This window comes from Condylura cristata, unplaced genomic scaffold (assembly GCF_000260355.1).
Source record: "Condylura cristata isolate star-nosed mole 26May11 unplaced genomic scaffold, ConCri1.0 scaffold00012, whole genome shotgun sequence".
NCBI lineage: Eukaryota > Metazoa > Chordata > Mammalia > Eulipotyphla > Talpidae > Condylura > Condylura cristata.
This window is the reverse complement of record NW_004567113.1, coordinates 36,175,512-36,190,038: the sequence shown is the minus strand read 5'-3', so window position 1 is coordinate 36,190,038 and position 14,527 is coordinate 36,175,512. Positions and strand designations below refer to the sequence as shown.

The 14,527-nt window shown below is 32.8% G+C and overlaps 1 protein-coding gene across 1 annotated transcript in view; it reads left to right on the top strand.

Annotated features, from left to right (window-relative positions):
* Positions 1-14,527, top strand: part of SLC30A9 (solute carrier family 30 (zinc transporter), member 9) — a 69,984-nt gene that overhangs the window by 43,744 nt on the left and 11,713 nt on the right. The window contains exons 10-15 of the mRNA XM_004681327.2: positions 3,879-3,934; positions 5,967-6,102; positions 7,839-7,878; positions 9,011-9,082; positions 9,507-9,614; positions 13,000-13,165. Coding sequence (XP_004681384.1) covers positions 3,879-3,934; positions 5,967-6,102; positions 7,839-7,878; positions 9,011-9,082; positions 9,507-9,614; positions 13,000-13,165 — 578 coding nt within the window. The remainder of the gene's footprint in view (positions 1-3,878; positions 3,935-5,966; positions 6,103-7,838; positions 7,879-9,010; positions 9,083-9,506; positions 9,615-12,999; positions 13,166-14,527) is intronic.

Sequence of the window (14,527 nt, the reverse complement as noted above, 5' to 3'; positions counted from 1 at the left end):
CTCACCACCCCTGTACCTCTGGCTTGTATCGCAGTTCTGTATGAATAAATACATAAATACATAAATCTTAAAAAAAATTAAAATATAAATATATAATTAAGTATTTTGGTAGAGGCTTTTGTAAAGGGGATGTTAGATAAGAAGATGGTATCTTATGACTATAAAAATATGAGTATAAAATTAAGTATTTTGGTAGAGGCTTTTGTAAAGGGGATGTTAGATAAGAAGATGGTATCTTATGACTATAAAAATATGAGTTGTTATGACTGTACGGATCAATTTTTTGGATAAAGATATAAAGTAGTCATGTGATTGATATATTAAACATGATTCCTTTATTATATTGGCATTTTAAATTTCTTGCCTTAAATTTTCAGTGGAGAAACATTTTTATAAAATTAAAATATCTTCATAAATGATCTTTGATATAAATATAAAATACTAGAAAGTACCCTAAGCCATTTTTAAGAACAAAAAAAAAATCCACTTATGTATCATTTCACATTTTAAGGAATGTGGTGTACTAAAGAGATGCCTTTTCATTATTTATACTTACAGTAAACTTAAAGATATTGATACATTAAGAGTGGAAAGAACAATCTTAAAAATTAAACATGCAAATTCTTCTAACACATTTTCAAATGAATTAAACACTGTAAAGATTAGGAAAGTAAGTAAACATTTGATATTATATTCAGTAAATATTTAATAACTACTATATCTAACACACATACAGAAAAATACAAAGGACTTATGGCCATTACCTTATATCAAATACATATTTGAGGTGGATAGTAGGCCCAGCTGAAGCTAAAAAATTCAGAAACAGTAGAAATAAACCAAGGAGAACAATTTCTAGACCTTTGGATAGGAAGAAATGTCTTAAAATATGATTCAAAAACCAAATCATGTAAGGAAAATATTTACAAATTAAACTGCATCAAAATTAAAACTTTTACTAATTTAACAATACTCAAGAAAATTAATTGGGAAAAAATATTCACAAAGTATATAATCTGACAGAGGACTGGTATCCAGGATAACAAAATTGAATGTTTCAGTACTGAAAAGACAACTCAGATTTTTTAAAAGACTAAATATTTGAGTAGGTACTTCACAAGTAAGATACTTGACTGGACACTTGTAAAAGTACTTAACATCACCAGTCATCAGGAAGTGTATATTAAAACCTCAGTAAGACATTTCTGTATATCCATTATTATGACTATAGTTAAAAACTCTTGACAACCAAATGTTGATGAAGACATGGAAAAGCGAGACTTATTAGACATTGTGGATGGATCATAAACTTATACCATTATTCTTGAAAACACTTGTCAGTGTCTTGTAAACCTAAATCTGTTGTATGAATCAGCTCTCCAAGAGAAATGGGAATTTTCACAAAACTTATGGAGTATTTCTAGCACTTTATAATGGACAAGAAACTGGAATCAACTTAAATGTCCACCAGCAGTGGAGTAGATATGTTTCTGGTATGCTAATGCAATAGAATAGTATTTAGCCCCCCAAAATATATAGGTAGCATATAGGCATCTCCAACAATTTGCTAAATAAATGGTAAACAAATAAGAATACCTATTATGTTATTTCATTTATATGAAGTTTTAAAATAGATCTATAATCTTTGTTTAAAATATTCAAAAATATTTTGTCTGATGTGAGGGAGACACAGGAGAGCTTTTTGATGTGATAGAAAGTTTCTGTGTCTTAAGAATATGTGTTACAAGGCTATGAATTTGTCAAAACTCAGAAGTACATTCAGGATTTGTACATTTTATTGTATGAATGCTACTTTAGTATTTAAATATATAGAAATGTGATTACTGAATAGATATTTAATAATAAATAGTATTTTTTTAAATTATGGCAGCAATTTTCTAAACACTTTAGTTTTTTTACAAGGATTTATAAAATTTAAATATTTAAAGATGAAATGGGATGATACATGAAGAGTAGAATAGGTTTGGCTTATATAAAATAGATGTGATTATTTATTTGCACCTGTTGAAACTGAGCAAAGGATGAGTTTGGTTTATTGAAATGTTTTATTAGATTTTTAAAAAAGATTTATTTATTTATGCATACAGAACTAGGGTACAGGCCAGAGGTGCAGGGATGGTGAAAGGATTCATGACACTCAGAGCAGGGAGATGGATGAAGTACACTGCTGAGGGGGGAGCAGCAGGCGGGTCAGGAGAGGTCTGCCAGGCCATGTGGATTACCTCCCGGGCAGGCAGGGATTGAAGTCATGCAGAGTGGCTTTAGCTTCTTAGTGCAATGCTTTAACCTGCTGCGCCACGAAGGAGGGCTCTTAAAGATTTTTTTTTAATGCATATAAGAACTAGGGTACTGGCCAGAGGTGCAGAGGGTAGGAGGATTCACCAGAGACAGTGTAGAGAGCAAGACAGGCAGCTGGACTGAAATACATTGCTGAGGTGAGTAGCAGGCAAGATAGGAGAGGTCTGAGGTGCCATGTCGTCACTTCGCTGGTCCAGGATTGAATTCATGCTGTAGTGGCTGCATATAGCCTCATAGTGCAGTTTTAATTTTTTGTGCTTCCAGGGAAACGCTATTATGGTCATATTTTTAGGCACATACATATCTTGCTCTGAAATGTGATGTGGACGTATTCACAAAAGCAACATTAAAAACTGTACATAGGGCCCTCCCTGGTGGCGCAGCCGGTTAAAGCATAGCACTAAGAAACTTAAGCCACTTCCGCATGAGTTCGATCCCCGCCTTCCCCGGAGGAGATCCACATGGCGAGGCAGACCTCTCCTGACCCGCCCGCTGCTGCCCTCAGCATTGTACTTCATCGATCTGCCTGTTCTGCTCCCCACTCTGTCCCTGGTGAATTCTCTCACCCTCCACATCTCTGACCTATGCCCCATTTCTGTATAAATAAATAAATTAAAAAAAAAAAACTGTACATAGGTGCTAGTAAGGTAGTCTCAAACATGCCCCAGATTCTTACAATGTCCCCTCTCTTATACTCTTTGAATTTCTTTATAATGAGCATATATTAGTTTTGTAACTAGAAAAATAATTTTTATTAGAAATTGAAATAATAGCAATAAATCAAACCTGAGATCATGCGATACCACGTGCTTTGAGCAGTCTGTGTTAAAATGTGTTTTGATTAGAATGTCAGAAAGGTTTTGATGAAAATATTTCAACTTGGTCTTATTCAGTAGATGGGAATTGTATTTCTCATGTCCCTTTGAAACTGATATTTTTCGAGACCTTTTAAAAAGATGTAATTGTGAAGAAATCATACAACTGGATAGCAAAAAATTCCGAACAATTTAATTTAGAAATGGGCAGAACATCTGAGTAGACATATGAAGGAGACACATGGATGGCCTTACAGGTACATGAGAAAGTAATAGGCATTATTAAGTAAGGAAATTAAAATCAAAATCATAATGAACCTGTTGGAATGGCTAGGTCTTTCCTGTGTTCTTTATTAGATGGTAACTGGGAGCTTTTGCTTTCTCCTTCCACCTAATGATAACTAGGAACTTCTGCTATGTTAGTAGAGAGAGACTTAATCTTAATTGCATTCTTTTAAACTGTTGTAAAAGTTGTTAGTGGTTTGATTACCCATTATTTGTCTTGCCTTTCTTCATAGTTAGGTTTTTAGATTGCTTTTTTCTTCTGCATAAGGAATGGTGTTTTGTACCTCTTTGGGCTAATATTTGTTTCTCTAAAGTAAATCCAGAAAGAAGAATTGTTAAGGTATAGTATATGTATATGCTTATGGTTTGTCATTGTCAGATTATATTTTCCAGTCTAGCTTCACTATATTATACTCCCTGTCTTGCTAATGATTTCTTTCATCTTTTTGTTCTCTTTAGGGTTTACTAGCAGTGGGCATCAGCAAGTCTGTTCAAACACCAGATCCTACTCATCCGTAAGGATTTTGTTTTGGCAATTAGTCATTGATATAGAAGCAGCTGAATTTTAGAAATCTGCAGTTCATATATACATACTTGCAGTTTTGTGTTAAAAGAGTTGTTCATTTCTTCCGCTGTAACATCTAAAATGCAAAAACTCACTGCTATGTCAAATTCAAAATATAATTTGAAAATGGAATTTGTTATGTTTTGTAATAAAGTATAAAGACCTTGCTTTATTTGTTTTTGGTAATTATAACAAAGCACATATGTTTAACTCAGAGCTCTGTTTTTTGTTATAGGAAACATACTCTGCATTTAGACTGATATATCAGTCATATAAAATTTTGAAGTTAAAGCCATGCTTAGTTATTTTAATCTTCTTACAATGATTTGAAATAATATTGTTAGTGTTTCAAAATTATGCTTGTTAATTATTTTGGATCATATCAGTTAATATAGAGATTTTTTTTTCTGTTGCTTCTATTAACATAGCCAGCTAAAACTTTTGAATTCCACATACAAAAAAGATTTTTTTTTGTTTTATGTAAACATTTGTGTTTTATTCCCAGGAAAATAATTATTACACCTATTTTTAAAGTTACCTTATTATTATTTTTTAAATTATATAATAGTTTATTTTTTTTACATCATTTTGTGCATTTTTCCATCTCAGTTGTAATCCCTGTGGGCTTCCCATCACCAAATCACCATGTGCCATCACCATAGTCCTGTGCATTTCCCTCCCCCCTCTGTTTTTGATCCCATCTCCCACCCTACGCCCATAAAAAGTCTCTGGTATATAGCTGTTCATTATTATTGTTTTCTCACCTGGTCCGTTATACTCCTGCTATGAGTGAAACCATCCACTATTTTTCCTTTTCTTTCTGGCTTGTTTCACTAAGCACCACATGCAAAAATTTTAAAACAGGTTTTAATAGTAGATCGCAAGGGAAAACTAATTTTCTTGACCAGTTTTATATGGGAGAAGTTTAAAAGCAGGATAAAAATTTTTTAATTTTAGCTTGTGACATTTTATTCTTAAAGTATTTTCAATCTATTTTAATATTGTCCAATAGAATTTTCTATAGTTATAAAAATATTTATATTTGTCCACTATTACAGATAATGTTATTAGCAACTAGTAGAATGTTATATGTAAATTGCGAAGTCTCTATTGCAGGATCTTATGTTTGCAAAAATAATTTAAAAATCAGTCTTAAGAATTCTTTTTTAAATTTTTCTCTGCTGAGAGGGTGTCATAGAGTTTGGGTTTGGAAGTAAATTTTCTAGGAAATATTTTTGAGTGACTCTTTGCTTCTTATAGCATGTTTTATTTCTGAGCTCCATAATAGTATCTTCTTGGTACATATAATAATAGAAAATAATTCACATATTGAACAAAGATGCTTGAAAAATAATTGAAATGTAAAAAGCATTTATCATAAAAACACCCAGAAAATGAAAGTCCAAATTAAATACTAGTAGTCAGTTGCTGTGACTGAACCAGTAATAATAATTCAATATGAAACCATAGGTAATAAAAATCATTGACTGTATAAGAATATAAAAATATTCAACTAAAAGGTACAGTATAAGAAAAATTTTAATCCTGTTTCTTGAACATCTGAATGTATTTTTAAAGAGATTAATTTACCATCACTTTGCTACATAATAATGAATAAGCTGTACTAAATCAAAATGAAAAAGGGATTATAGAAAAGGGATTATGGGGATTACAACTAAGATGGAAAAAGGAACAAAATGATGTAAAAATAAACTATAATAATAATAAAAAATAATGATAAATAAAGGGATTAGAAAATAACTGATTTAAATTATATGCACTCCATTTTTATTTTCAAAAATCTTGTTTTAAGTTTTTCCACTTAACAATACTTTGATTACATTTTAATTGGCACTTACATTTTACTTAAATATAAAATCATGATCTCTTGATAATTGTAGTTTTAAAATTTTCTTTTCATTGTCCAATTAAATCTATCTTAAGAAATTGTTTGTATTGCTTTTAAACAATTTTTTTTTCAGGTATGGATTTTCAAATATGCGTTACATTGCTTCACTAATTAGTGGAGTTGGTATTTTCATGATGGGTGCAGGATTATCTTGGTACCACGGAATCATGGGATTGCTTAATCCTCAGCCAATAGAATCTCTTCTATGGGTAATCTTCCTTTTCTTCTCTCAGTTAAAAAATAATATGAAATCATGATTAAGTAAGTAGAATGCCTTTGCCATATTGACGTGAAGGACTCTACTAACAAGATAGTCTTGACTGTGTTAGGATGTCTCATAGAGATTATGTATCTATAGTTGTATTTTTTTAGGACTTTACAAGACCCCTGAATCCATAACATTCACTGATGTTGAACAAGACTCAATCCTGCATAAATAATAAATAAATCTTTAAAAAAATTTTATTTATGCTTACAGAGCTTAGGGTATAGATCAGAGCTGCAGTGGGTGAGAGGATTCACCAGAGACAGAGTGGGGAGCAGAACAGGCAGATCTACTGAAATACATTGTTGAGGGGAGCAGTGGGTGGGTCAGGAGAAATCTGCCACGCCATGTGGGTCAGCACCCTGGCGGGGGATCAAACTCATGCTGCAGTGGTTTCAGAGAGCTTCATAGTGCAGTGCTTTAACCCGTTGCACCACCAGGTGCTCTTGTATTTTTTTTTTTTTTAAGATTTATTTATTTGTACATACAGAACTGGGGTACAGGCCAGAGACTCAGGGGCAGTGAGAGACTTCACCAGAGACAGAGTGGGGAGCAGAACAGGCAGATCAACGAAGTACACTGCTGAGGGGAGCAGTGGGCGGGTCAGGAGAGGTCTGCCACGCCATGTGGTCTCCTCCGGGGCAGGCGGGAATCGAACTCATGCGGAAGTGGCTTTAGCTTCTCAGTGCAGTGCTTTAACCCGCTGCGCCACCAGGGAGGGCCCGCTCTTGTATTTTTTAGTAACTAAAGTTTCCACCAGATTATGACTTCCTTGATAAATAATATATTCAATATGCCATAGACCAATTTATGTTTATTGGGTATTATTTTGGAGTATTTGGCTGATATATGCTGTCTCCCTTTATTAGGTAATAAATGTACCTTAAATCATTTCTAGAAGGAGAAAGAAGGATTAAAAAGAATTGCTGGGAGTTTAACTGTTTTTCACACTGGCCACAAAATGCAGTGATAAGAGTTTAAAATTGAGACCGGAAAGCCTGGATTTTAGTTTTTAATCTGTGCACTCAAGTAGGTCATATAGTATTGGGAAATCAGTTTTTTTAGTAGAATGTGAGTGTTGAAGTAGGTTCAAAATTTCGAAGCCTCCAATTCAGAGAAGTCTTAACAGGAGGATAATGTTGAAAATCCTATAAGCATTTGCTTTGAATTTAATTTAAAATTTATAAAGAATTTGTGTTTCTCTTTATTGATATCTTTAATTGGAGAGTATCTTGGGACTGTTGGAAAAGTGGTGGTTTCAAAACAAAAATTGTTAACTTTTCATAAATACTTACCTCTTTGAGTCAGAATTCAGAAAAGATTCTCTTGGTAATGGGCAGCCAAACAAATCTAGAAGTTAGTTGGATATGGATGTGGATCTTACGAGCTTAGCTTAGGTTATAACGTAATGCTCTGCACTGTTTACATTTATTGTTTTTGAAAAGAAGATGGCCTTCAAATTTTTAAGTTGTCTACTCTTCTGAAGATGGCCTTCAAATTTTTAAGTTGTCTACTCTTCTAAGTTGTCATATCTCAACTATATCTGTGAGATCCATATCAAGATCCTTATTTAGATTGGATTGAAATTTATGTTTTTTTTAAGCATTATAAACTTTATGTAGGAACAGTTGTGATTCTGTAATGAAATATTAATTTATATTTCATTCTAATATTTTCTAGGCATATTGTATTTTAGCAGGATCATTGGTATCTGAAGGAGGTATGTACTATCATAGTATTTATTCTCAATATTTTGCTTCAGCATACTTCATTTAGTAATATTTAGCAGTTCACTATTTTATATATATTATTAAAGTCTACTGATTAAAGAAAATAGTAAGAAGAGAAATCTAAGCTTTTTTTATCTTTGTCCTTGTGGTTGAGGCAAGGGAAAAGCCATTTTTTTATTTTGTTTTGCTTTCATCATATGTCTTATTACTTAGAATATTGGAAATGAGTTTAAAAACAGTGTAACTATATAATGAGTTTTTAAAAATTAGATTTCATAATGTTAATCAGAGAAGGATCTCTTTCATTTCAAAACTTTTGAAAGTTTTAATTATAAAAGTATTACTAGTAGGTATGAAACTGCCTAATTTTCTGTTATACTCTTAGTGTGTTTACTTCAGAAATACTGTCACTTTATGTTTGGTACTCTCCATCTTTTATAGTTTGTAAAGTGGTGATAATACACTTGTCTTAAGAGGTTCAAAAGCATCAAAGTAATCGTTCTTAGTGTACTCTGTGCCATGTAATAGCTGCCTAATAAGTTAAAGGTGTTGTGGTAATTATATTTAAGTTACCATGGTTTAGAATATTCATTTTGATGATTAATTGGAGTGTGGGTGACTAATTCATGCAGAATTTTCTTTACTGATAACTTTGGCATTAAAATGTGCCTTTTCACACCGGTGATTTGGTCATGGGAAGCCCATGGGGATTACAACTCAGATGGAAAGAGGCACAAGATGATGTAAAAATAAACTGTTATACATTTTTAAAAAAATCATCCGAAGTATGTGATGTCAATTTGTTGGACCGTAATAAAAAAAATACAGGATGGGAGAAAAAAATGCAGCATAATAGAGAAAATATAAATTAAAATTTGAGGAAAGAAAATGCAGAATTTCCTGCCCATATTCATCAATAATTGTTTGATTTTACATAAATTCCAAGGATAGAAAAAGGTGTTTTATTAATTAAAAATGTAAATGAATCAAAAATTTAAGTAAAATTATAGAAGTGTGCCATCACCTTAAAAAATTTTTTTTTAATGTGCCCTTTGAGATACCATCTTTAAAGTTTGGAGGCATGAAGTTCTTTTTTTGCTGATATGAATGCTTTTCTTTCAGCAACTCTTCTTGTTGCTTTAAATGAACTTCGTAGGAGTGCTCGAGCTAAAGGAATGTCATTTTACAAGTATGGTATGTAATTTAGACACCAGGTGTATTTAATTTCCTTTATTTGCTTAAAATTACCTAGTACTTTTCCTTTGTTCCTTATACATGTGTTCAAAATATATTTCACTATCTTCCCTCTGTGACTCTTAAACATCAGCTCGTTTATAAAGAGAAATATAATTTGAACAAGACTACTATATACTTGGACTTAGCTTAGGTGAACTACCTATTTGTTTGTTTATATAACTTGAGACAGTAATTTGACTTTAAGTACCAAATGTTAAATTGAAGCAAAGAAATTTATTTCATTGAACAGGACTTTACAAATCAGGGTTTTATGCATTTTTATCTTCATTTACATTATAATTTAAAATAGATATATATGTTACCTGATGATGTCAAAGTAAGACTTAAACAAATTTATTTTTTCTCTTCCCCAATGATCAAGTAATAGAAAGTCGTGATCCTAGTACAAATGTTATATTATTGGAGGATACTGCAGCAGTCTTGGGAGTGACAATAGCAGCCACTTGTATGGGCCTTACATCTTTGACAGGTAAAATTTCTTAAGTGGATAACATTAAACTGGTATTGTTAATTGCTAATTTCATATCATTTATATAAAATAATTGGTCATTTAGCAATTTCTACCATAAATACAGAATAAAGTGCTTTTTTGTAATGCTATTACCCTTTCTTGGTCTTAATAAATAATGTGACCACTTTGAGCTTTTAAAGAATTAAATTATTTATTAATTCTTTACCAATGAAAGAATTGATATTTATTTCACAATTTACTAAAATACTTTATTAAAATGAGAGATTTTTAACAAACTTAAAGTCCTAAATAAATATATAACTGTTATTCCATTTCCACAATTTGTGTTAATAATAGCTACTATTACTTATTTTCTTGACTTTCAAGTTGGTTCCATCCAGTTTTGATAGCTTCTTTAGTGCTTTGAACTCCAATACAATGTGAATGAAAATAAAGGAAAATATTTTTTTTCTAAAACAAAAGAAAGACTTAATATGAAAAGATTCGTTTCTAAAGTTGGAATTCTCTTAGAATGCAACAGCTTCCATTATACCCATTTGTCCTTGCATATTTAAAATAATTTTAGGTGATGAGCGTCAACCATTCTGCAGTATTTCTTAAAATAGTCTGAATCCTGAATAGATCTTTCTCTTTTTGAATGTACATTTTAAGTGTAAACCAGCATTCTCTGATGCTCCCTCTGACCCAAAATATTTCTAGAAGTTTTAGTTATTTTTCTGGTTAACCTTAACAGTTTGAGACATTTTTTGGACATAAATTAGTATTTAGCAAAATTTTAGTGTTAGGGAAAATATGATTTAATGACTAAGCCAGCTTTTAAGAGGTTATTTTCTTTTACATTATAATACAAAGCAAATAAAGCTTGTAAAAAGTTTTAAATTTAAATATTTTATATGAATTGCATTTTAAAAAAGATTTTATTTTTGCATTGAAGAATTGGGGTGTAGGCCAGAGGTGTGGGGAATAAAAGAATTTACCAGAGACAGATTGGGGAGCAGAACAGGCAAAGCTACTGCAATACACTGCCAAGGGGAAGCATCAGGTAAACAGGAGAGTTCTGCTGTACCATATGGGTCAGCTACCTTGCTGGGAATCAAACCCAGGCCACTGTGGAGGGCCTTTGTGATGGTAGTGCTCAGACTTAACCTCTAGGCCACCAGGGAGTCCCCCTGAATTAAATTTTATTAACATTAAATAACATGGCCCTCCCTGGTGGTACAGCGGGTTAAGGCACAGCACTAAGAAGCTAAAGCCACATGAATTCGATCCCCGCCCCGGAGGTGACCACATGGCGCAACAGACCTCTCCTGGCCCGCCTGCTGCTCACCTCAGCAGTGTACTTCGCCCATCTGCCTGCTCTGCTCCCCACTCTGTCTCCCTTGAATCCTCTCACCGCCCCTGTACCTCTGGTCTGTACCCCAGTTCTATATGCATAAATAAATAAATCTTAAAAAAAAATATGACAAGAATTGAAGTACTTTGAGCCAGTATTCCTGTGAGTTCTATAATACTGCTTATATACTTTTATTTTTTTTTAAATATATTTTGTATTCTAAAGAGCGATACTTAATTTTTTTTACCTCTATAATTAAAAACCTATTTGTGGATTATATTTTACAAGAGGGTCACTTTTTTTTTTTAAGATTTATTTATTTGTGCATACAGAACCTGGGGTACAGGCCAGAGGCTCAGAGGCAGCGAGAGGCTTCACCAGAGACAGAGTAGGGAGCAGAACAGGCAGATCGAGGAAGTACACTGCTGAGGGGAGCAGTGGGCGGGTCAGGAAAGGTCTGCCGCGCCATGTGGTCACCTCCGGGGCAGGTGGGAATTGAACTCATGCGGACGGGGGTGCCTTTAGCCTCTCAGTGCTGTGCTTTAACCCGCTGCGCCACCAGGGAGGGCCACAAGAAGGTCACTTTTAGGAGTTCAGATAATTTCAATGTACTTTTTAGTGTTACATTTTGATTAAATATTTTGTAAAACTAGTATGCAGGCAATTTTTCAATAAAATAAGTAAACTTTATAAAACACTAAAAGATTTAATACTGACATTTCATCTTTGGAATAAAGACCTCTAAACATAAAAAAAGTAAAATTATAAAGATTTAAAGAATAATTATTAATATCTGATAAAAAGTTAAATTATACATCCATACATAGTAAATCAGTTTTCACCAATTCTGGGAGAGAATTGAACCCCAACAAACTAAGGAGAACTTTAGAATCAGAATCACCTGGAAGACTTAGACAGATACAGAATGCTGGATGATACTTCCAGTTTCTAATTTAGAAAGTCTCAGGTGAGGCCTTCCCTGGTGGCACCATTGGGTTAAAACACAATGAAGCTATCTGCAACCACTGCAGCATGAGTTCGATTTCTAGCCAAGAAGCTTACCTACTTGGTGTGACAGACTTCTCTTGACCCACCAGCTGCTCCCTTCCTCAGTGTATTTCAGTAGATCTGCCTGTGTTCAGTCTCTGTCTCTGCTGAATCCTCTCACCTCCCTCCTCTGCACCTCTGACCTATACCCCAGTTCTTGTATGCATAAATATATTTTTTAAAAAGTCTCTGGAGAGATCTGAGATTTGTATTTTCACCAAGTTGTCAAATGATAGTGGTTCCACTACTAAAGATACTGCACTTTTTTTTTAGATTTATTTTTATTTATTTGTGTATACAAAAACTGGGGGATGAGCCAGAAGTGGGGCGGGGGTTTCAGATATTCACCAGAGCTACGGGGGTGGGGGTGCAGAACAGACAGATCTGCTGAAATGCACTGCTAAGGGGAGCAGTGGGTAGGAGGTCTACTGGGCCATGTGTTTTAGCTGGAGATTGAACTCATGCCACAATGTCTGGTAACAGCTTGAAAGTGCAGAGACTTTAACCCCTCTGCCACTAGGGAGACCCCAAGAGACTATACTTTGAGAACCACTGCTTTGTATGCATAGCTTGCAGTGAATTAACTTCTTTGTATCTAAAATAGCCTAACTGTATATAGCTTCATTCTCTCACATAACTTCGGTAAAAATAAGACCCCTTACCCTCCAAAATGGGTATTTCAACTTTTAATCTCACAATTATTTTGTCAATTTGGGATGGGAAAAATGCTTCTTAAATATAAAAGAAGTGTATGCACACACCTAGTGTCTAATCTGAAAATACTCTAAAACAGATCTTAAAATATTAGACCACTAATACTTCTGTGTAATAAGAAGCAAGAACCTTTTTTGTGGTATAATAAAATTATTAGAAAAAAGTTACTAAAGGAGTCAAGTTATTTTAAGTTCCTTGATTTGCTAATTCTGGTTCTCTGCTTACTAAAATTCATAAAATAATAGAAAATGTTAATTTACTGACTACTTAATTATGTGCTTTATTTAGGCAATCCACTGTATGACAGTCTAGGTTCTTTGGGTGTAGGCACCTTGTTAGGTGTGGTCTCAGCATTCCTCATCTATACTAATACAGAAGCACTCTTAGGGCGATCCATCCAGCCAGAACAAGTACAGCGGCTTACTGAACTTCTGGAGAACGACCCATCAGTAAGGTCAGTTTATAATGGTGATGTTTGGTTGTAAATATTTTTAAAAGAGGCTTTGGATCCCTAGCCTTCAGAAGTTTTTAATCTCTTTTCAAGATTGTAACTTCACAAGAAAGAAAATGAATTTAGGAATCCCCCCTAAGTTTCCTTTTAAATTTTGCAAACTTGAAATTTTAGAATAAAGTACAGTTAGATAATGTTATGGGGACAGATGTTTGCAAAATAGTTGCCTTTTTAATGTAGAATTCATATGTGGAAGTTTCTTATTTACATCTGCTTTATATTTATATTGTAATTGCAAATTGAATGTATTAAATTTAAGATTTTTATTCTTGAGGAAGTGCTTACCATATTAAATATAATTCATATTTCTTTTGAAAATAAGCTTCTTATTTTAAAATGTTTTCTTTATATATACTATTTAAATGATATAAGAATAAAAAACTGAGGACTTAGGCAATAGTAAGGAGAGATAAAAGAGTTTTAATAGTTTTTTAGAGTGAAATTCTGCAGCACTCTGGTTTCAGAGCAAAATGGAAGGGACAAACCTTTAAGATCCCAATTTTCTAATAGCCACATAATATATATTAAATTTTAAAATAATGTCTTTTTGTGGTAACATACATCTGCAGAGGTGAGATCCTGTTTTTCTGAATTATACATTATGTTGTAAACCTATGTTATCTTAGTAAATGATAAAATAGTGTATTCAAATATTTAAATATTTAAGATAATCTTTGAAGAATGACTTATACCTGAATCAGTGGACTAGATTTATATTCTTGGAAATAGGTGTTTAATCTTGAAAAGTAGTTATGTATCAAGATTAAAGGTTGAGTATTGTTAGAATTAGTTTTAGAATTAGTATAGTAATTTAATGTGAGATAATTCATATTAAGATCCTTTCTTTGTGATGTTGTCTGATTTTGGTATCAAAATATTGACTGACCTTACAGAATGAGTTGGGAAATGTTCCCTCCTCTTCTGTTTTTTAAAAAGAGCTTAGTATTATTTTCTTCTTTAAACATTTGGTGGAAGTCTGCAGTGATCTCATCTGGGCATGGGCTTTTCTATGTAGGTCGTTTTTCGATTGTCTTGTTACTTAATATAGATCTTTTAGATTGTCTGTTGTTAAGTGAGCTTTGGTAGATTTAGTCTTTCTAGGAATTTGTCCCTTTACTTTTAAATTACCTGATTTGTTAACAGTTACTCAGTTTTTCTTTGTATTTCTTTAGGGTTGGTAGTAATATCTCTTTCATTACTGAGTCTAGTAATTTGAGTATTTTATTTTCTTGGTCATTCTAGCTGAAGGCTTTTCAATTTTATTGATCTTTTGTTTTTATAGTCTCTTTTTTATAAATTTTTACC